The sequence below is a fragment of the Lucilia sericata genome, unplaced genomic scaffold (assembly GCF_015586225.1).
Source record: "Lucilia sericata isolate MDLA Ls3-8-SP2 unplaced genomic scaffold, ASM1558622v1 Contig000087F_arrow, whole genome shotgun sequence".
Lineage (NCBI taxonomy): Eukaryota > Metazoa > Arthropoda > Insecta > Diptera > Calliphoridae > Lucilia > Lucilia sericata.
The window spans coordinates 384,495-405,030 of NW_023994120.1; the positions used below are offsets into that span (position 1 = coordinate 384,495).

The following is a 20,536-nucleotide window of genomic DNA, read 5'->3' on the forward strand; positions in this document are numbered from 1 at the left end:
AATAAATTATTTAACATTAACCTTTAATGTCAATGTTAATTTAAAAAAGTTCAAAACAAATTTCTAAAATTAATTATAATTAATTTTTTACCAACTGATAATTTGTAAAAATTAAACATTAACTATTAGCAGTAACTATTAATTTGCTTTAAAATATTAAAAAAAACAACACACTTCTCAAAATTAGTTCGAAAACCATCACGTCAAAAAGCATTCATCATTTAATTAGTATTGATCAGCAATTAATAATTGACCTACTAATACTTTCAAGGTCCCCACTTAAAGCCCAACAACTTTTAAGTGTTTAACTAAATTAAATAATTAAAATTTGTTTAAAAACAAAAAATAAAATTAAAAAAACTACCACAAATACAAGTTTAATGTATTTAAAAGAGTGAAGGGAGCGTATTTTAAAGGTTCTTTAACCTCTCTCTTTCTCTCTTGAAAACGTCAAAACAAAAACACAAAAAAAACCTGTCAATTACGTTAATAATTTTATTTTAAAATTTAATTTGCATTTCGAATATTTATAACCGACGACAGGTTTCATTAATACAAGTAATTAACTAAATTAACAGCAACAACATTCTAGACATTGATTTAAACAAAAACAAACAAAAAAATCTTGTAATACAATTTAGAAAAACGTGCAAAAAGAGGCAGGTTTGTGATGAATAATCAATGAGTAACGGAAATAAATTAAAGATTCTGAAGAGGGGCTTTCCGTTGTATGAGTAAAAATATGAAAATTAAATTTCACTAAAAGTTTTTGCCGGGCTATTTTTAGATGCCCGGGTAGCTCAGTCGGTAGAGCATTGGACTTTTAATCCAAGGGTCCAGGGTTCAAGTCCCTGCTCGGGCGAGACGAATATTTTTTACGCCCTCACTTTTCGGAACGAGTTTTCAAAAATTCTCTCCGACGTTTCAAACGATCAATACAGGCCCGGATACCTCAGTCGGTAGAGCATTGGACTTTTAATCCAAGGGTCCAGGGTTCAAAAGTCCCTGCTCGGGCAGTTATATATTCTTTACATGTGTTTTTAATATAATCTTCCTATACATAAGCACGTTATATATAAGCCATGTTTATCTTATTCTAACCCATAATCGAATATTTTTTAATTATTTACATTATTTTACACCCAAATTACGCAATACCCTGGGGGCCTATGATCTACAACCTGCCCGGGTAGCTCAGTCGGTAGAGCATTGGACTTTTAATCCAAGGGTCCAGGGTTCAAGTCCCTGCTCGGGCGATTGAAATTTTATTATGTAAATTTCAATGTCCTTAGTTTTTATTTAAAAGTTATCTCTAATAAAAATCCCATATGATAACCATTATTTAAATATGACTCTAGTAACTTTTACTTAAAAAGTTCTAAATTGCATCGGCCGTGAATCGAACCCGGGCCGCCCGCGTGGCAGGCGAGCATTCTACCACTGAACCACCGATGCTACATGGTTTCTGATAAATAAAAATCTACATGAACTCAACTTCTTGTTGAGAAATATATAAAAGTAATTCCGAATGAATTGTATGTGCCCGGGTAGCTCAGTCGGTAGAGCATTGGACTTTTAATCCAAGGGTCCAGGGTTCAAGTCCCTGCTCGGGCGATATTCGCCTTTTTATAATTTAAACTAATTTTAACAAAAAACTTAAGGTCCAGTATCTCAAACTCCGGTTATCCTTTAAAAGATATTTGGCAGGATTAAAATAACCAGACAATAAGTTTCAACATAATGTTGTTAAAAGACTCAATTGTTATCCTTAAAGAAAAACTAGGATAAGGAAACATTTTTATAACTATTTCTGCACACAGAATATTGCAATGTACATGAGAATGAAAATTATATCATTTCAATAAATTTAAGAAAAAAACTGGCATTTGGAAAAAATATTAAGGATTATTTTCCTCGACATCATGTGCCCGGGTAGCTCAGTCGGTAGAGCATTGGACTTTTAATCCAAGGGTCCAGGGTTCAAGTCCCTGCTCGGGCGATTATTTTTTTTAAATAAATATAATTAACTCCACTCATGATAAATACCCAACAGTTCTACAAAGAGTCAATGCATTCGTAAAAGACTGTGATTTCCACTAACGTCTAACTACCTGGTTGTCTCCAATACGTCTTTGGTTACGGATGTACTCTTTGTAAACGAGGTTGCAGATAATCTTCACATTAGTGTCCCATTTGTTAGCGAGAAAGTGGACACTAAAAAAAACAAATTTAAGTTTTTTGTCTGACTTCTTCATAGGACAAGCACATGTTAAAATGGCTGGTAGGTTAAATAGTTAGGTCGGGACTGTGCGTCCGAACTACTGGATAATTAATTAAAACAAATACTCCTACATCTGAATTTTTTATTCTAAAAGTCTTACAAAAAATTTTATTTGCATCGGCCGGGAATCGAACCCGGGCCGCCCGCGTGGCAGGCGAGCATTCTACCACTGAACCACCGATGCTATATAACGGTACCTCAAAAACTGTGTATTAAAAAGATTATACACTAGCAGAGCTTAAGATTTTGGTGAAGACATTTCGAACAAGAAACCTTTGATTTAAAGGCATGACATATACAACTAAAATCTTTAAATTTATTTAACGTCTCAAATATGAAAAAACGGGAGGAGTTTTTCTAAATTTAAGACACGATATCTGGAAAACGTGTAACTTTTAGCATGTGAAATAATGATATGTTCTCAAATTACATTTTTGCATTAAATTAGATGTTAAATAAACAATTACTGTTTAAATTCTAAAACTTGATAGGCACTTCTTATGTGCCCGGGTAGCTCAGTCGGTAGAGCATTGGACTTTTAATCCAAGGGTCCAGGGTTCAAGTCCCTGCTCGGGCGATTAATAATCTTTTGTTTTTCGCTAAACGTATTTTATGCGAAGTTTTTAAGCTTTCTATTAAGCAACAAATCTAATTTAATCAAAATATAAATTATGCATCGGCCGGGAATCGAACCCGGGCCGCCCGCGTGGCAGGCGAGCATTCTACCACTGAACCACCGATGCTACATGTGCTTTATAAGTCTCTCATACATCACAATTGTCCAAAAGCTATTTATGCAACGTTGCCACGTTTAGTTCTTAAAGGACAACTGATGCATTTTTTGTAATTCTCAAAAACTATTTTCAAATTTCCGAATATTGTCAAAAGAGACGTTACACCACGTAAATTATATTGCAATTTAAAACAATTTCATAATTGATGTTCATATGTATGTACATATATAAAGTCCTGTAGGACATCGATATTTGGCAATACTAATTTATAGTCCGAATCAAAAATAAATTTAATGTATGCCCGGGTAGCTCAGTCGGTAGAGCATTGGACTTTTAATCCAAGGGTCCAGGGTTCAAGTCCCTGCTCGGGCGATTGAAGTTTTTTTTCATTATACAAGTGAAAAATAAATCTCTTTTTAACCCTGATGCATTATTTAAACATTATTGGTTAAATACAATTTACATAAAAATGAGAATTGCATCGGCCGGGAATCGAACCCGGGCCGCCCGCGTGGCAGGCGAGCATTCTACCACTGAACCACCGATGCTTCATGAGAATTACAAAAGTTCTCAATTACACAAATATGTAAATACATATGTATGTATTTAAATATTTTGCTGCGTCGCCGAATTTCACTTACTCTGTTTATTTCTAAAAATAAAGATGTATATATTAAAAAAGCTCTATATCATCTACACGAACTATAAAGGAACTATTTTAGTCATATTTGGAAGAATACGAGGAACCGGTCCTATAAAGCCGAGATTTGCTTTCGTGTTTAATACAAGATGCATTTTTCTATTGCATATTATTGCATATAATCTAAAATTCATGAAAACCCAAGACCATATATGCCCGGGTAGCTCAGTCGGTAGAGCATTGGACTTTTAATCCAAGGGTCCAGGGTTCAAGTCCCTGCTCGGGCGATCCAAATTTTTTTTTTAAATTTCAAGCTTTTTTATAAATTAAGAAAACTTTACTTAAATATGTTTTATTGTATAATTTTTAAGATAAGCTAAAAACAACAGCCTTATTTATCCAACAAAAAAGGAAAACTGCATCGGCCGGGAATCGAACCCGGGCCGCCCGCGTGGCAGGCGAGCATTCTACCACTGAACCACCGATGCTTCATGCTAAAGGCTTGATCATATAAAAATGTTTACAACTAATGCTACGTTGCCAAGTTTAATTTTATAAAAAAGACACATTCGAGACTTAACAATATAAGGTTATTATACTTTGCATACATGGTTGTGTGATAGCATAAATTCGACTTATTTAAAGTTTTGGGCTAACAAATTGCTAAGCATATGCCCGGGTAGCTCAGTCGGTAGAGCATTGGACTTTTAATCCAAGGGTCCAGGGTTCAAGTCCCTGCTCGGGCGGCTGACGTATTTTTTATGAATTATTATTAAGAAATTCTCTATACAAAAATGTGCAGGGTACATGACTAACTACATGAGCTGAAAAACATTGTACATTGAATTGTAATAGCACTCATACTCTAAAATTCGGGTTTTTTGAAATGGGTTCATACTGGAAAATATGTGTCATATTATAGTCTTTCATAAAGTTTTGACTGTTTTCAAAGATGGCTATTAATTTCGACATTCAAACATTCAATGTTGTTTTACTCAAAACTAAGTTTTTTGATTTATGCCGGTTTTGTAATTAAATGAGCAATATGTTAATTCCAAAGAAGCCCCACGTCGCAGAGCACAAGCTTTGTTTTATTTAATAAAAAAGTCAGATTTGCATCGGCCGGGAATCGAACCCGGGCCGCCCGCGTGGCAGGCGAGCATTCTACCACTGAACCACCGATGCTTCGTGAATCTATTTGTTAATATATAATTTTCTAAAAGGCTTAAAATATATATGCATGGATATGTAAAAATATCGTATACAATTTTCCTGCTATGTTGCCACGTTTAAGTTTGCACTTTTTGGTGCATATCAATAAAAAAGCATTCGAGACTTAGAAAATAAAATTATAAATTATTTAATTACTGGCCTGTTCATGCTGATGCAAATAAACTGTCGAGCATTTTATGCATAGACTTTTACTTTCGTTCAAAAATGAGTCAATGATAATAATGTTCATGAAACAAATTAAAATAAAATATGTATAAACATATTTGCGAACATCATGATCAGGACAGGACCTTTTTTGAAGTACATAAAAGGAAATGATGGATGGAATGATATACTTTTTATGTATTATAAATTTTAAAGATGTACATGGTAAGTGCGTATTACGTAAGCCCGGGTAGCTCAGTCGGTAGAGCATTGGACTTTTAATCCAAGGGTCCAGGGTTCAAGTCCCTGCTCGGGCGGGTTAATATTTTAAATTTTATTTTACAAAATTTATATGATTTTTTTTTTTTTTTTTGTAAAATTTGTTTAAATTCAATAATTTATGAATCCGTTGGAAAAGGCATTGGTTGTGAATGCAAAATATGATTGCATCGGCCGGGAATCGGACCCGGGCCGCCCGCGTGGCAGGCGAGCATTCTACCACTGAACCGCCGATGCTTCGTGACAACATTTTTATGGATTTGATAGATGTATAAAAAACATTAAATCCAAGAATTTATGTAGAAAGGATACATTGGGTTGATCACTGTAAAAGTATTAAAGATATTTTACATCTTTGTGATTTTGCAAGGTTTTTAAAAGAAATTTTATACCTTTACTACTAAAGTTAACGTGGTACTGTTATAACAAACCTCATATACAGATGTGTATGACCGGTAATATTTTATTTAAAATTTTATATGTAATCCTTATGCGGTTTCAAAGAAATTCCCATTTTTAAAACATATCCTTGAAAAAGACTTCAAAAACAAGCATCCTATGTGTCTTCTTAAAATATTCATTTTTAGACTATCTGCTTTATGTGCCCGGGTAGCTCAGTCGGTAGAGCATTGGACTTTTAATCCAAGGGTCCAGGGTTCAAGTCCCTGCTCGGGCGATTACAAATTTTTATATAAATTTCTATTATAAAGGATATCAATAATAATTAAATTATAATTAAATATCAAATACTTATATCCTTTTAGGGTTTTATATCAATTAAAGCCTAACATAAGCCTTCAATTAAATAATAAATTTAAGGAATCCTTAATAAGGATTTCATTTTATTCGAATTAAAAAATTTGTTCCATCTGGCAAATTCCGTTTATACCAGCTTTTGTTTTTAATTTTATATGTAATCACAAAATCTTATCCTTGAAAAAGATTTATCAAAAAAACAACCAGATAAATCCCATGTGTCTTCTTGAAATAAGCATTTCTACACTATCCACTTTATGTGCCCGGGTAGCTCAGTCGGTAGAGCATTGGACTTTTAATCCAAGGGTCCAGGGTTCAAGTCCCTGCTCGGGCGACTATTAACTTTTTATAGAATTATTAAACATTTGGGAAATTAAATTGTTAATTAAAGCGTATCTATTCGATTTGTATACAGAAGTTATTGTTGTCATCCTCAGCATTCGATTAAATAATATGTATTTTAAAGTATAAAAAAAGTAGAATTGCATCGGCCGGGAATCGAACCCGGGCCGCCCGCGTGGCAGGCGAGCATTCTACCACTGAACCACCGATGCTCCATAAATATCGCGAGCATAAATAAAACCCGTAAGATCATAAAATTTTGAATTTAAATTGAAATCTGAATGGGGAATTTGCTTTCCGAATAATAATTTTTTAATTAATATGTATTTAGGTATTAATGAAGTCAGGCTAGATATTATTGCAAATCCCCTTAATTAATTTATAAGTATGTGTTCATGATTTTAATATTTTACAAAATTTTTAAGCCATTTCCATCCGAAAAGAAAAGTAAAATATGTGGTGCAAAAAAAATTCCTATTCCTCAAAGAGAAATTTTGATGTGGAATTTTGCTTCGCGAATGATCATAATTCACCCTTTAAGCAATAATTTTGGGATTATGTTCAAAATTGTTATAATATACATAATAGAAAGAATTCTACAGCTGAGAATTTTCAAAATCCGGGTCACATTAACTATTTAAATCCTATGTGCCCGGGTAGCTCAGTCGGTAGAGCATTGGACTTTTAATCCAAGGGTCCCTGCTCGGGCGAGTTTAATTTTTTTTTTGGTTTTTCAACTTTATAAATTTTCGGTCCATAAACATTGTAAAACAATTAAAGATATTTAACAATAATTTTAAGAAACAAATGTAAAAAATTTATATTGCATCGGCCGGGAATCGAACCCGGGCCGCCCGCGTGGCAGGCGAGCATTCTACCACTGAACCACCGATGCCTGTATAACGGTACTTTTTCGCTCTCTCAGAAGAGAGTGTTATATTTATTTATTTGGGAATTTAATAAGAAATTAAAAATTACAATGATTGTATTTGTACATACAAATTTAACGTATGTATCTTATCATTTAACTCATAAACATTTTCTGAAATACATACTGTTTTTAAGACTTGCCGAAACAAATTAAAACTTTGATCACTTGAACTTTTAATTTTCATAAAATTTTTAACATTTCATTTTCATATGAATTAATTTGTCAATTTTTCTTTTACAAACATAAAAATGTAATTAAATTAAATATATAAATTAATAAATTAAAAACTCATAAAATAAAATAATTATTAACCAGCTACACATTGACACTTTTGAAGCATTTATGAATGCAAGTAGTTTTCAAATGAAAATGTTGAGATTTTTTAATTGTAGGCGGTGAGACGTGTTGTTAAAAATATCATTAAATCTAGACAATATTTCAGTGAATTGAAAATATTATTATGAATGAATTTTATAGCCATAGAGCTACATACATATGTACTTACACTAGTAAACTTTGAAATTAATAAATAAAAAAAATATTATATGAAAAAAACTAGTTTTGATCAATTTTTTCTAGAATTTAGTGTTGTAAATTTGGGTTACTTATTTTGTTAAAATGCAATATAAAAACTGTCAAATTGAGTAATTGATAATGTAATAAAACATTATCCATCATTATTAGTTATTTTATTGGCATTTTTTTTATTTAAAGAAAGATTAATTTGTTTTAAAATTTATTGCAGTTTTAGGAAAGAATCCTAAAATAACAATTGTTTAGAATTTTACACGGAGATGCAGAATTAAATTATATTATCTTTAGATTCCTATATTTCGATAAAACGTTTTCACTCTAAACCCCAATATCTCAACCTATGGTATCTATACTGCCGTTACGAAATTTGTATGAAATCAAAAAAATTTAATTGAAAATAATTTTGTATTTGCTCTTTTCACTAATTGAAAAGAATAAAATTTTATATTTTTTAACACAATATATTTGCTTTTATCACTTTTACACCTCCTCAATGATTTATGATAGAAAACTTAGAAAACCCACACCAATTTAGCAATTTACTACGTTTACAACAACATGATTATGAGTAATTCTTAATTAATTATTTTTTTTGCAAACTTTAATTGCAGAGATAAAATTGAACGATTTATAGACGATAACAAGGCCTTAATGCGGCGCATGTATGGTGACTTCGAAATGAATATGAGCGATGGTGGGCCGCGACAACAAACGAAAAAACGCAAAAGACGGTTTATAGATGAACCCGATATTTTCCTACCACCGGGTGTATTTCCCACATTTGTACCCGACGACAAGGTGGAGGAACATGCCGAGGAACAGGGAGAAAGTTATTTCGGTAAATTACGCAATAAACGTCAGACCAATCAGGGTAATCGTAATGCTAAACAGGCCACAAATGCTCCCGGTAATGGTTCAACGTCAACAGGAAGGTAATGTTTGTAAATAGTTTTTTTTTGGAATATAAATGGATTTACTTTTTTATGTTATTACAGATTAGATGCTTGTGAATCAAAAATCGAAATAGTTACACCCTATTGGGCTTCGAATTCAGCTGGTAAAATAAGAGCCATTGTAAATACCCAGCATTTTGAACAGGCCATACATCAGGAAATATGCTCGTAAGTAAAATTAAGTTAAAAGGAATTTTGGTTAAAGTAATTTTCTGAAGGGGGCCTTATTAGGGGGGGGGGGGGGGGTGTAGGGTCAATTATGGAGCGATTCTCATAAAATTCGGTAGAGAGATTTGTGCACGTAAGAAACTTACTTATGTCGAATTTCAGCACTATACTCGTATTTTCAAGCCAGTAGGGAGCGTTAAAGTCCCTTTCTGAGGGAGACCTAATATGGGGGATGGAGTCAATTGTGGACCGATCCTCATAAAATTTGGTAGAGAGATTTTAACTTATAAGAAACTTGCTTATGTAGAATTTCATCGCTATACTCTTATTATTAAGGCAGTAATGAGTGTTAAAGTAATTTTCTAAAGTGGGGGGTAGGGTAAATTATTAACCGATCCTCATAAAATTCTGGAGGGGATCATATATAGGGTCAATTACGAACCGATCCCCCAAAAATTTGGTAGAGAAAATTTGGCTCATATGAATCTTGTTTATGTCGAATTTCATCGCTATATTCGCATTTTTAAAACAGTTATGGCTGTTTTACGCGAGGGCTCTTGTATGGGGGCTATGAGAAAACGTGCACCTATAAGAAATATTTGAGGAAAATTTTAACTCTCTAGCTCTGTCCGTTCGGACTCTGTTGTACTTTCAACAGACGGATGCACATACAAAGGCAGATCGTCTTAGAATTTAATAAGGACCCAGAATACATATATATACTTTAATAGGTCTATGATCAATATTTTGATGTGTTACAAAATCAATAAAATAAAAAGTACTTAGTACGACTTACAAAGTGGTGACAATGTGATTACGTTGAAAGTTTAAATGCAAATAGATTAAAATGACAATTTTATTATTATTGATCCAAAGTCATCCATATATTAGGGTTGTATAGGAAGTCGACTATTAACAAAGTAGATATATAAATCGATCTTGTAATTTATAAATAAAAGTAGATAAGTTGAATTAAAGAAAGTTCAAAAGTCTTAAATTTCAAAACGTCTAGAATTTTCCATCATAAAGCCCCATTGAACAGTCTTCTATTTATCAATATGAGTATTTAAAAAAACAAATTGTTGAATTCAGACCCGATAAATAAATTTGTTTAAAAACCAATTAAGTCGATTTAGATTAACTTTTTTTCTGTTGATACGTTATACATAATTGAAAACTTGAAAACGAATTTAAAAGCTATTGTTGTGTATTTACATTTAAAATTATTCAAAACTATTTTTTTTTTCGTCTTACAGAAAAGCTCATACATCACGCTGTCAAGGTGAATGCGGCTGTGAGCAGAAATACAAATGGCATCGTTTATTGGCCTATGATCCAGACAATGATTGCAAGGGTATTTTTATGGATTGGTTTTTGTTTCCCTCATGCTGTGTCTGCAGATGCAATCCCTAAGCAAAAGCCACAACAGCAACTACTACAACATCTTAGTGACATTTTAATAGACTTTAGTTAGTTAGAAGTTAAGATATGCATTATGTTTAAATGAAAAGAGTTTTTTTTAATTTTTAAAATGTTTCCTTAAAAGTTTAAATTCTTATAGCATTATAAGAAAATTAACAGAAAATATTTAACTATTTCTTAATAAAGTTTAAATTTTATTGAAAGACATAAAAAAGAAACAGAAAAACTTGTATTTTAGTTGTTTAAGAGTTAAATAAATAATTTCAAATTAATAAAAACCTAAAGAACAAATAAATATTAAAAAAAAATTAACCAAAATATTTGTTCAATTTATTTGTATTTGTTTTAAGTCATGAGACCTTAAAAGGTTAATTTGTTTCATTGTCAAATTCTAAATATAAAATTAAGTAAAGATAATGTTAAAAAAAATAATGTATTTTGTATTTGCTAAGAATTGAATTAATTTTAGTTTTAAAGTGCTGCTAGTTTTAATAATTCTCGTAATAAAAACTCAAATAAATTCATTCCATTCATTGATCACAAAATATGAAAATAGTTTTTTGGTGTTTTATTGTGAGTCAGAGGATGCGAGACCACGTGTAAGTTAATTAACTATGTTCTGTATTAAGAATGTTCTAGGGTCATAGATTAGAATAGAGTAATTGTCAACACGAACCACATGCCCGGGTAGCTCAGTCGGTAGAGCATTGGACTTTTAATCCAAGGGTCCAGGGTTCAAGTCCCTGCTCGGGCGATCTGACTTTTTTTTTAATTATTTTAGAAATATTTTATTAAATTTTATAGATATAAAAACAAACAGCAAATTTTTCAGGGAAATCTTTTTGTTTCAAAAGATCATTTCAATTCTGTCTAATTTTAGTACTAGTACTTCAATTTTCTATGAATTTTAAAAAAAAATGGTATTGCATCGGCCGGGAATCGAACCCGGGCCGCCCGCGTGGCAGGCGAGCATTCTACCACTGAACCACCGATGCTTCTTGGAATTGATAAGACTAAAATTAGTTTTGTTAAAGTGGCTCCATGAAAAACTATTATAAATATTTCCAGTTACTAAAAAACCACAAGTATCTTTTAGATACAAAAACTATTAAAGAAGCTGGTGCAGTTTTTTTAGGATAAAATTACGAACAAGTTAATTTTTTATTGTATCTAGCTGGAACATTATTAGAAATTTTTAAGTTTACATTACGGATTACAACATATATTTGTTAAATCAAACCAACAAGCATCGGTGGTTCAGTGGTAGAATGCTCGCCTGCCACGCGGGCGGCCCGGGTTCGATTCCCGGCCGATGCAACTTACTTTTTTTTTTAATTAACTAAAAGGACTGGCGGGAAAACGGTTCCAAAATGGAAGAGTAAATGATATTGTATTGTCATCATATCTCCCCGCCGTTTCTCTAATTTCTTAATATTATTAACTAGTTTGAACCTTTAATTTGTCGCCCTGCGCACAAAAAGGGATTTTAGAGTCAAACAAAGTTCCATATCATCGGAATATGTATATTTCTAATTACATATATTAATAACGAAAAAGGTTCCCATAAACATAGTTTTATTTTAAGTTGACGTATTCTTGAGTCTTCTTCCTTATTTGAAAGTTTTTAGCATGTTTCCAGGGGAGTAGTTTTGCGATTACCTTAATTCTGCAACTACTTTCAATATAATCAGAAAAGCGATATTAAAGCAAACACTAGAAGTGAAAATTTAGTCGAAACTGATTAGAAGTGGAGTTCATAAAAAAGAAAGGGTCGTGGTTTTCTCTCTGCAATGCTATCAACATTAATTGGAACATATGAATACTTAAAAAAAGATTTAAAAGATCCGAATGTGATCAAAATGTCGAAAAAAACTATCTCGCCCGAGCAGGGACTTGAACCCTGGACCCTTGGATTAAAAGTCCAATGCTCTACCGACTGAGCTACCCGGGCACATGGAGAGGTGGAAACTAATACGTTATTTATAACGGACTAAACATATGCTAATGTTGATAAAGGTGAAATTCTATGGTGTAAAAGCTGTTATGGTGTTTGTATTAGCTAACATGGAGGAAAACCTTACTTAAAATAAAATTAGTACTAAAAGTGGTGAGAATAATTGATAAAATACTAAAGCATGTTTTAGCGCGAAAGTAAAATAAAATGAGTTTATAGTTTCAAACTATTAAATTGTTTCTTTTAATTATTTAAAAAAATATAGTGGAAAAATTTAGTTAAAATTTAATAAAATTCATATGAATTGTTTATATATGTTTCATAAAAAATTCATTCATGTTTCCGCCCGGGATCGAACCGGGGGCCTTCCGCGTGTTAGGCGGATGTGATAACCACTACACCACGGAAACACATGGTGATGAGTGAGATGGCTAAGGACTAGTACCGCCGATTTTAATTAAAGTAGTGGTCATTGTGCTCTTAGTAGCCTATTTGGTATTTATTACTAGAAAGGGAGCTTATCAATACAATAAGTTATTTAAAATGTACCTATTTAAATAAATTTAATTTTTTCAGGTTTTTATATTTAAATATATTGTACATACATACATAGACTTAAATCAATTTATATAAGAAAAATCAATAGATAATTAATTTATAGTTAGTGATTAAGAAAAAAACATTTTTTGGATGGGAGTAAAATTGTCTTATCAGGAAGATGGGTGGATATATCGTCTTAGGATAAAATTCATATATAGAAATAATATAATTCTGTAAGTCTAACTCAGTTTTTAAATATTTTTTGAGTATTTATCATATAAAATATGAAAATAAAATTTCCTTCCGAGATTCCAATAAAAATTTTTTAAACATGTTACAAATGGAAAGACAAAAGTTAAATCTGAATTCTACAAAAACAAAGCACAGCCATCAAATAAAACTAACTTTTACTAACAACATTGCATTTTTTTTGATATATCACAGACCCATTAAAAAACGACATTAAACATTTCTTAAAGTCAAAGTTCTTGTGATAAAAAAAACAAAACCATCAAAACTAGATCAATAACTGACAAAACTGATGACATAAGTATAAAATATAGTACAAACATACATATAAAGCGAAAAAAGACAATTTGTGTTACACTGCAGCTGCCAAGGCTAAATAAACAAAAGGAGTCATCATCAATATGGCTGAAATACATACTTATTCCTACTGCTTATCACCAACAACCAGAGACAACAGACGCGAAAATTGTTGCAAAAAAACTGAAAAAAGTAATTTCCAGTAGTTTTTACAATGTAAATGTCATCGTTTAGTTTTATTTTCTATATTTTTAATACAAAAGATAAGAAAATGACAAAATGTGCAATGACAGGAAGATGATGATGATGACACGCGCCAAAATCAACAACATAACTAAATTTATATAGAAAATCAAATACTTATAATCCTAAGATATTTTAAGCAGACAATGTGTATGCGTTTAGGTGGGTGGGTGTGTGTAATGTTAAAGATTTCAAAGTTTAATCATCCTTAAACAATTTGTATTGATACGAGTATTACGACTATAAATCCAACCAACCACCCATCCTTCCCTTTTAAAAGACAAAAGCCCACAGATAGGAAAAGCTAAATTTTAAGTTTTAAAATTTTGCTTTGACTTTTGCCATAAAAGACCACAACGCTTTTAGGGCTTTAATAAATTGTGGTACTTACTTCAATGTCTTAACATTTATATCTATTATGGTTCAGTCATCATTATCCAGTTGCAATAATCTCCGGTTTTCTTCTTGGTCTACTGTTTTTTTATTAAACTATTGTTTGATTGTAATGAGTTGTCGCATTTAATAGTGTATTTCTATTTCCTTGTATTATCATTTATTTTTATGAGTGTCCTTCGACCAATATGAGTCTGCAATCAGACAACCAATAGTTAACCCACCACAACACTTAAAGGGAAAGTACATAAATGACTGTTATTTGCTTTTTATCGCAATTGTTTGGTTCTTCTGTGTCCTATAAGGAAAAGTGTTTAACCACATTGCAACCCTCTCTTAATTGCTGGTATTTTCTGTTCTGTTATTTGTTGTTGAGATGTTCAACAACTAATAATGACAAAATATTGAGGGGAACATTTATTTTACATTCGATGGTGAGTTAAAGAATTTAATCATTAAAAGTAATTAATTTTCGAAGGAACTATTATTATACCAAAGATAGTTTAAAAGAAATCCTTCATACACCAGCTTTCCTAAGAAAATTGTTAACTTTACTGACTCACTGACTGACTGATTCATCGTCGCACAGCCTAAGCGGTTGAAGCTAAAGAGATGAAATTTGGACAGGAGGTTGGTCTCCCACCAAATAGTACCATTAACACGGGATTTTTTCGAATGTTTAGGGGGTAAAAACGGGTAAATTCGGTAACCTCATATCTCCTAAACTAGAAAAAATACAAAAACAGTTTAAAGCTTGTTCATTTAAAAAATAAGCAGACAGGTGTCTGGTACTTTTTTAAAATTCGGTCCCTTTAGGGAATAAACGGGTAAAAACTGTATTTTGGCACTTTTTTTGCACCCCATGTATCTTTTAAACCAGTGAACATACAAAAGATATTTTTGACTCCTTCATAACTTAACGAAAAAATAAAAATACGAATTTAGTACTTTTTGAATATTCAGTCGTTTAAGGGCTGAAAATTGTACCTATTTGTGGTACTTTTTGCATAAAACATTGTTTCCTATGTATTGATTTGTAAATGTGAATGAATATTTAATGATGGGCTCCCACTATGATATTGGAACTTTTCGGAATACAATGTTTATTACTTCAATAGGGAGAAAAAAGTACCAAAAGGTGGAAAAAAGGAAAAATTAATTTTATTCAAACTCATTGACCCAATTTTAATAAAATTGGAGAAATTGGTAGATTTAGTAACACTAAATATGCCAATGGGGTATTACTTGGAACTCCAGCACAAAGGAATATTTTTTGTATTTTTTAGTTTTTGAACTGGTACTTTTTGAGATTTTTATAATATCAATCCTAGAAACATGGAATTAAGTATGTGGAGCCCGGAGTTAATGAGATTCTATAAAAGGGAAATTTTTGGTACTTTTTCGTTTCTTAAATTGTATTTTTTTTTTAATTTTCTATAATAATGAACCTAGAAACAAGAAATTAAGCATGTAGAGCCCAGAGTAAATGAGATCGTATAAAATGGGACCTTTTGCTACCTTTTTGTTCTTTTTTTAACTGGTACTTTTGGAGTTTTTTATAATATTGAACCTAGAAACATGAAATGAAGCATGTAGAGCTCGGAGTAAAAGAGAATCTATAAAAGGGGACATTTTTGTCCTTCGACTGGTACTTTTTGAGTTTTCTATTATATTGAACTTATTGGTACTTTATCGTACTTAGACTGGTACTTTTTTGAGTTTTCTATTAAACTTAACTTAGAATCATGGAATTAAGCATATAGAGCTCGGAGTAAATGATAATCTATTAAAAGGGAACTTTTTGGTACGTTTTCGTTCTTCAAATGGTACTTTTTGAATTTTCTATAATATTGAATCTAGAAACATGAAATTAAACGCGTAGAGCCCGGAGTAAGTGGGAACATATAAAATGTGACTTTTTGGTACTTTTTCGTTCTTCAAAAGGTAATTTTTGCATTTTCTATAATATTGAACCTAGAAGTATGTAATTAAGCATGCTCTAAGTCCGGATTAAGTGAGAAGCTTTAAAAGGGGACCTTTTGGTACTTTTTCGTTCTTCAAACGGTACTTTCTGAATTTTTTATTCTATAGAAAGTTCTGTTATACAAAAATTTTCTTTAGAAAATTCTGTGATACAAAAAAAGTTGTATTGAAAATTATTTTATACAAAAAAATTTCTATGAAAATTCCATTATAGAAAAAATTTTCTAAAATTTTCATTTATGATTTTACCATATCCCGAAATACGTGGTATATATCGCGGTTGATAGCAGTAATAACAAGACACTAGGTGCTAGGAAGATATGCAAGTCGGCTTGGCTACCCTTCAATGAGTACTGTCGCAGTTGCAGGGAAAAGGAAGAAACGGTCTTCCATCTTCTCTGTGAATGTCCTGCTGCTAAGAGAAACTGTTAAGTATTAAATTAATAAGATTCATTCATACTTCTTAGAATTAATTAAAATAAGAAAATATCAACTATTCCGATATTTTGTGGAAATATTTCCAGCTACTGAGATAACTAAAGCTCTTTCCACAGACTTTGGCTTTAGAAATTCATTTAAGAGAATGTCAAAATGTTTGATTCTATTTGTACTTGATTTAAGTTAAGCTTTTACATGGATTTAATCCAAGTTCTATATCTATGGAGAGATATTGTAAAATCTTGGTTAAGGTAAAGAATGAATTCTTTTTAACTCTTAAAATTATGCACCATTGCATCATTCTCTGCAACCGCATCCAACATTCTTTCTAAAGTCCGTTTCTACTTGTATGTTTTATTTATTTAAAATACTTTTTTTTCTCAATTTTTTGCTGTTATCAGTCCAACCGACTAGACTAGTGGTCTAGGTTGGATATTCTAACATTATGTTTTGTCCATTCGCTTTGAAATAAGAGGAATAAAAAGACTGTGATATTAAAGCATAGGAAAACCAAAGTGTCAAAGCCAAGTGTTGCACATTGTGTGGAAGGACTATGTACAGCAGACCCGGCCATCATGCACATGGTGTTGCTGTTAAATTATGGCTGTTGGATGGATGTGGATGGTGTGATGCGTCAATGTTTTGTTTTATTTTTTTGGTTTTAATGTTAGAGAAAAGGGAGAAAAATATAAGTGTTAATAATGGCAATGGCAAGTTGTGTGCTAGAGACCAATAATAGTGATAATAAAAACATCTTTGTGTAATGTGGGGTTTTTATGCAGTTTAATTTTTTTTGTAATAAATATAAAATAACATTTAACAGAAAAAAGGGAAAATATTTATTAATTTATGGCTGATTATTACTTCAGTTTTAATTGTGTGTATGGATTAAAGTTAAATATTAAATTTTACTACAAAAATTAAATAAATCTTAAAAATTTATTTCGAGAAATTGTAATTTATTTTTAATTACAAACTGTGTATTAAAATGGTTAAAAGAAAGTTTGTGGTGATAAATTGTTTAAAAACGGAAATTTTGTATAATATTTTAAACAATTTAATTAAATTTATAGCTAATAAATTAATAATTTTATAGCAAGTGAAACTAATTGAAATTAAATTTTAAATTATAAATTAGCTTTTTTTGTCGGATTTTAAATGAAACTTAATCCAGAAGTAGTTAATGACTCATGTTAATTAATGAAAAAAATTTTACATAAATTTTCTTTGAAATAAATCTAATAAAGCCAACCCCACCTATTTGTTATTTTAAACTAACATTTATCTAGCAGATGTACTTTATAACTTGTCTCTAATTTCAATATCCTTTCTAATGACATCCCCTTTTTAACTTTATTAATCCTTTGAAAATAAACAAACAAGTTTAAATAAAATATTTAAAGTAATTTTGTTGTCCTTTATGTATGTTAAGGAAAACTTAAATAAACAAAACTCACACCTTTTTTTTAACAGCCAAAACAAATACGCCCCATTTTGCAGCAACAACCCCAAAAGAGTTCCGCTTCTGTTGCATAAACAAGGCTTAAATAAACAGTAATAAACCCTTTTTTTCTACTTGCGACGAGGTATGTACTGTCAAAATACAGTTAAGTATATTTTTAATAAGGTTTAATTCAAATTGAACAATTTAATCGTTTTGATGAAAGAAAGTCATTAACAGGGTGGTGGGTGTTAATGGCAAAAGTTTATTTTTTTTTAGTTGGTTGTAAAAGGATATGTTGCACACTGGTGACATTGAAATTTAATATGGGATTTTGTAGCACGTTTAGTGTGTGTATTTGCACGCTCACTTGCTAACATGAAAAATCACTTGATAAAATCTCAGATGAAGTTGAAAAAATGAAAACTCAGAAAAATATGTTAGTTGAAAAGTTGTCTTTTTCTCAAAATAGTTTAGTATATGATCTCCTTTTTTAAATTGATAGAGCACTTTTTTGATTAATCTTTTCAGATATACATATAAATCCGATATTGAACAAAATATTCAAGTGATCTTTAACCCTGAGTACAATTGATCATGGTCGTAGGAGATATTCTATTCTGGACCCTCAAAATAGTTTTAAACTATATATTCCCAAAACAGCCGGTTCTTCGTACTGGAATGACCAGCATTATTCGGCCAAGGGCTGTCAAACCCAGCAATAACAATACAATATAGCATGATCTATTGAAAGCATGATAAAGCTATACCTATATGGCCCTATCGAGTAGTCAATAGACCCTAAGTTTTTAGGTAGTTGTATATTCAAGGTCTTACTTGTTTTGATAAGGAATTTCTATTTCATACAAACATTTATTTTCGAGTGTGCCAAAAACTACCAATGTTTAAAACCCTGTAAACAAATTTGGTTCAAATCTTTTTTCTTTCGGCGTAAACAAGTGTCAAAATTTTTGAGTTTGAGAAGTTAAAATTACCGAACATTGTATAGAACTACAAAAAAAAAAACTAGGTTGTGGATAGATAAACAAATTCGGGATTAACAATGTTCTGTTCGTGCGGCTTTCATAGCAGCTGTGCTTGATTAAAAATTCCTTTAAAAAAAATTGTTCATCATAAAATAAAATACAATATTGGATTGTATGTCTTTGTATACTGTGTATAAAAGGGTTGATTTTTTATGTTTAATATGAATATTCAAACGATTTATTTTTCTACTTTTTTTATTCAAGGATGTGTTTTTTATTCAAACTTTGTTAGCAATATTCTTTTGTTTGATTTATTTACATTGGAAGTTTGAGTTTGTTTGGAGTTTGGCTGTGTCAACTTTAAAAATAATAGAAATGGTAGAAAAATATTCTTATTATTTATTTTAAATATAATATTTATAAAATTTAGCTATTTGTTTAATAAGTTAAGACATTTTTGAAAGACTAAAAAGTGAATTGGTGTTAGGAAGTTAGTACACGATCCGATTTGTATGCTACTATGGATATATTATGAATTGAACTGTAAAAAACTTAATTGAGTTCTATTCAGAGGTTTCGGTTATATAGCAGCTAAGTGATATAATTGACGGATTTCAAACAGTTTCATTCGATTTTGGGATGGGTATGGAATCAATATTTAGTTCATTATAAAAACCAGCAAAAATCTTACAACTAGTATATAGTATAAAAAATGTCTTTTAGGTACTTTTTTAAATTATGATTTATATACATGTTGAAAATTCTAATAACTTTAATAATTTTAACTAATTATTCAATAACACCCGTTGTCAAATAATGTACGAATAGTTGTCAAATCAACAACAAAAATATAAAAATACATGACGTTATCAAATCAATAAAAACTTCATTTTTATTGATAAAAACTTAAATTTTATATGATTTTGTCAAATCATAAACGGAGATTCGATCTACTACTGGTGGCGACAAACTATGAAAATTCAATTTTTATACTCTACACCACTATAGTGGGGTGGGTATTATGCGGCTCAGAATCACTTTTTGAGTCGATTTAGCTATGTCCGTCCGTCTGTCCGTCCGTCCATCCGTCTGTGTGTCCATATAAACCTTGTGCTGTGATGAAATTTGGCACATACTCTTCTTTTGATCCAAGGACAAAGCCTATTGAAAATGGTTAAAATCGGTCTATTATTTTGTATAGCCCATATATAACCGTACCTCCCGAATAGGGCTTTTGAGCTCATAAATATGTTAAATGTTCTGGTATCACTTCAAAAGTCGGCAAAACTTAGTTTTATATGAGTCTTTATGATACTGCTGATTTTCGTAACGATCGGGCTTCGTTTGACCCCATCCCCATACAAAGTCCCCTTCAGAAAATTACATCATTGTCAAATTTCACTTATAAACCCTAATGTCTCGATGATATTCTGCATAAATAACTGATGTAGACGTAAATTCCTCTACCAAAATTTACTAGGATAGGACCATATTAACCCCCTGAACCTATATAACCCCTCTTTTAGAAAATCCCTTTTTTGGTCAACAAATTGTTAAAATATTCCTGATTTAAGGTAAAAATTAAATTAAATACT

The 20,536-nt window shown here is 31.1% G+C and overlaps 1 protein-coding gene and 24 non-coding genes across 25 annotated transcripts in view; 15 read left to right on the forward strand and 10 right to left on the reverse strand.

Annotated features, from left to right (window-relative positions):
- LOC119599729 (protein spaetzle 3) overlaps positions 1 to 10,604 on the forward strand; it is a 38,111-nt gene extending 27,507 nt beyond the window's left edge. The window contains exons 4-6 of the mRNA XM_037949627.1: positions 8,486 to 8,806; positions 8,870 to 8,995; positions 10,252 to 10,604. Of these exons, the coding sequence (XP_037805555.1) occupies positions 8,486 to 8,806; positions 8,870 to 8,995; positions 10,252 to 10,408 (604 nt within the window). The 3' untranslated portion in view covers positions 10,409 to 10,604. The remainder of the gene's footprint in view (positions 1 to 8,485; positions 8,807 to 8,869; positions 8,996 to 10,251) is intronic.
- On the forward strand, positions 790 to 862 carry Trnak-uuu. Its single transcript has one exon. It is a non-coding gene; the product is annotated as a tRNA-Lys (tRNA).
- Positions 942 to 1,016, forward strand: Trnak-uuu. Its single transcript has one exon. It is a non-coding gene; the product is annotated as a tRNA-Lys (tRNA).
- Positions 1,184 to 1,256, forward strand: Trnak-uuu. Its single transcript has one exon. It is a non-coding gene; the product is annotated as a tRNA-Lys (tRNA).
- Trnak-uuu lies at positions 1,542 to 1,614 on the forward strand. Its single transcript has one exon. It is a non-coding gene; the product is annotated as a tRNA-Lys (tRNA).
- Trnak-uuu lies at positions 1,927 to 1,999 on the forward strand. The gene has a single exon. It is a non-coding gene; the product is annotated as a tRNA-Lys (tRNA).
- On the reverse strand, positions 2,395 to 2,465 carry Trnag-gcc. The gene has a single exon. It is a non-coding gene; the product is annotated as a tRNA-Gly (tRNA).
- On the forward strand, positions 2,786 to 2,858 carry Trnak-uuu. The gene has a single exon. It is a non-coding gene; the product is annotated as a tRNA-Lys (tRNA).
- Trnag-gcc lies at positions 2,954 to 3,024 on the reverse strand. The gene has a single exon. It is a non-coding gene; the product is annotated as a tRNA-Gly (tRNA).
- Positions 3,315 to 3,387, forward strand: Trnak-uuu. Its single transcript has one exon. It is a non-coding gene; the product is annotated as a tRNA-Lys (tRNA).
- Trnag-gcc lies at positions 3,493 to 3,563 on the reverse strand. Its single transcript has one exon. It is a non-coding gene; the product is annotated as a tRNA-Gly (tRNA).
- Trnak-uuu lies at positions 3,870 to 3,942 on the forward strand. Its single transcript has one exon. It is a non-coding gene; the product is annotated as a tRNA-Lys (tRNA).
- On the reverse strand, positions 4,073 to 4,143 carry Trnag-gcc. Its single transcript has one exon. It is a non-coding gene; the product is annotated as a tRNA-Gly (tRNA).
- On the forward strand, positions 4,329 to 4,401 carry Trnak-uuu. Its single transcript has one exon. It is a non-coding gene; the product is annotated as a tRNA-Lys (tRNA).
- On the reverse strand, positions 4,770 to 4,840 carry Trnag-gcc. Its single transcript has one exon. It is a non-coding gene; the product is annotated as a tRNA-Gly (tRNA).
- On the forward strand, positions 5,277 to 5,349 carry Trnak-uuu. Its single transcript has one exon. It is a non-coding gene; the product is annotated as a tRNA-Lys (tRNA).
- Trnak-uuu lies at positions 5,915 to 5,987 on the forward strand. The gene has a single exon. It is a non-coding gene; the product is annotated as a tRNA-Lys (tRNA).
- Trnak-uuu lies at positions 6,329 to 6,401 on the forward strand. The gene has a single exon. It is a non-coding gene; the product is annotated as a tRNA-Lys (tRNA).
- Trnag-gcc lies at positions 6,551 to 6,621 on the reverse strand. The gene has a single exon. It is a non-coding gene; the product is annotated as a tRNA-Gly (tRNA).
- Trnag-gcc lies at positions 7,234 to 7,304 on the reverse strand. Its single transcript has one exon. It is a non-coding gene; the product is annotated as a tRNA-Gly (tRNA).
- Positions 10,605 to 11,098: 494 nt separating the features above from the next.
- On the forward strand, positions 11,099 to 11,171 carry Trnak-uuu. Its single transcript has one exon. It is a non-coding gene; the product is annotated as a tRNA-Lys (tRNA).
- A 170-nt stretch (positions 11,172 to 11,341) lies between these two features.
- Trnag-gcc lies at positions 11,342 to 11,412 on the reverse strand. The gene has a single exon. It is a non-coding gene; the product is annotated as a tRNA-Gly (tRNA).
- Positions 11,413 to 11,663: 251 nt separating this feature from the next.
- On the forward strand, positions 11,664 to 11,734 carry Trnag-gcc. The gene has a single exon. It is a non-coding gene; the product is annotated as a tRNA-Gly (tRNA).
- A 561-nt stretch (positions 11,735 to 12,295) lies between these two features.
- On the reverse strand, positions 12,296 to 12,368 carry Trnak-uuu. The gene has a single exon. It is a non-coding gene; the product is annotated as a tRNA-Lys (tRNA).
- Positions 12,369 to 12,708: 340 nt separating this feature from the next.
- Positions 12,709 to 12,781, reverse strand: Trnav-aac. Its single transcript has one exon. It is a non-coding gene; the product is annotated as a tRNA-Val (tRNA).
- Positions 12,782 to 20,536: the final 7,755 nt, after the last annotated feature.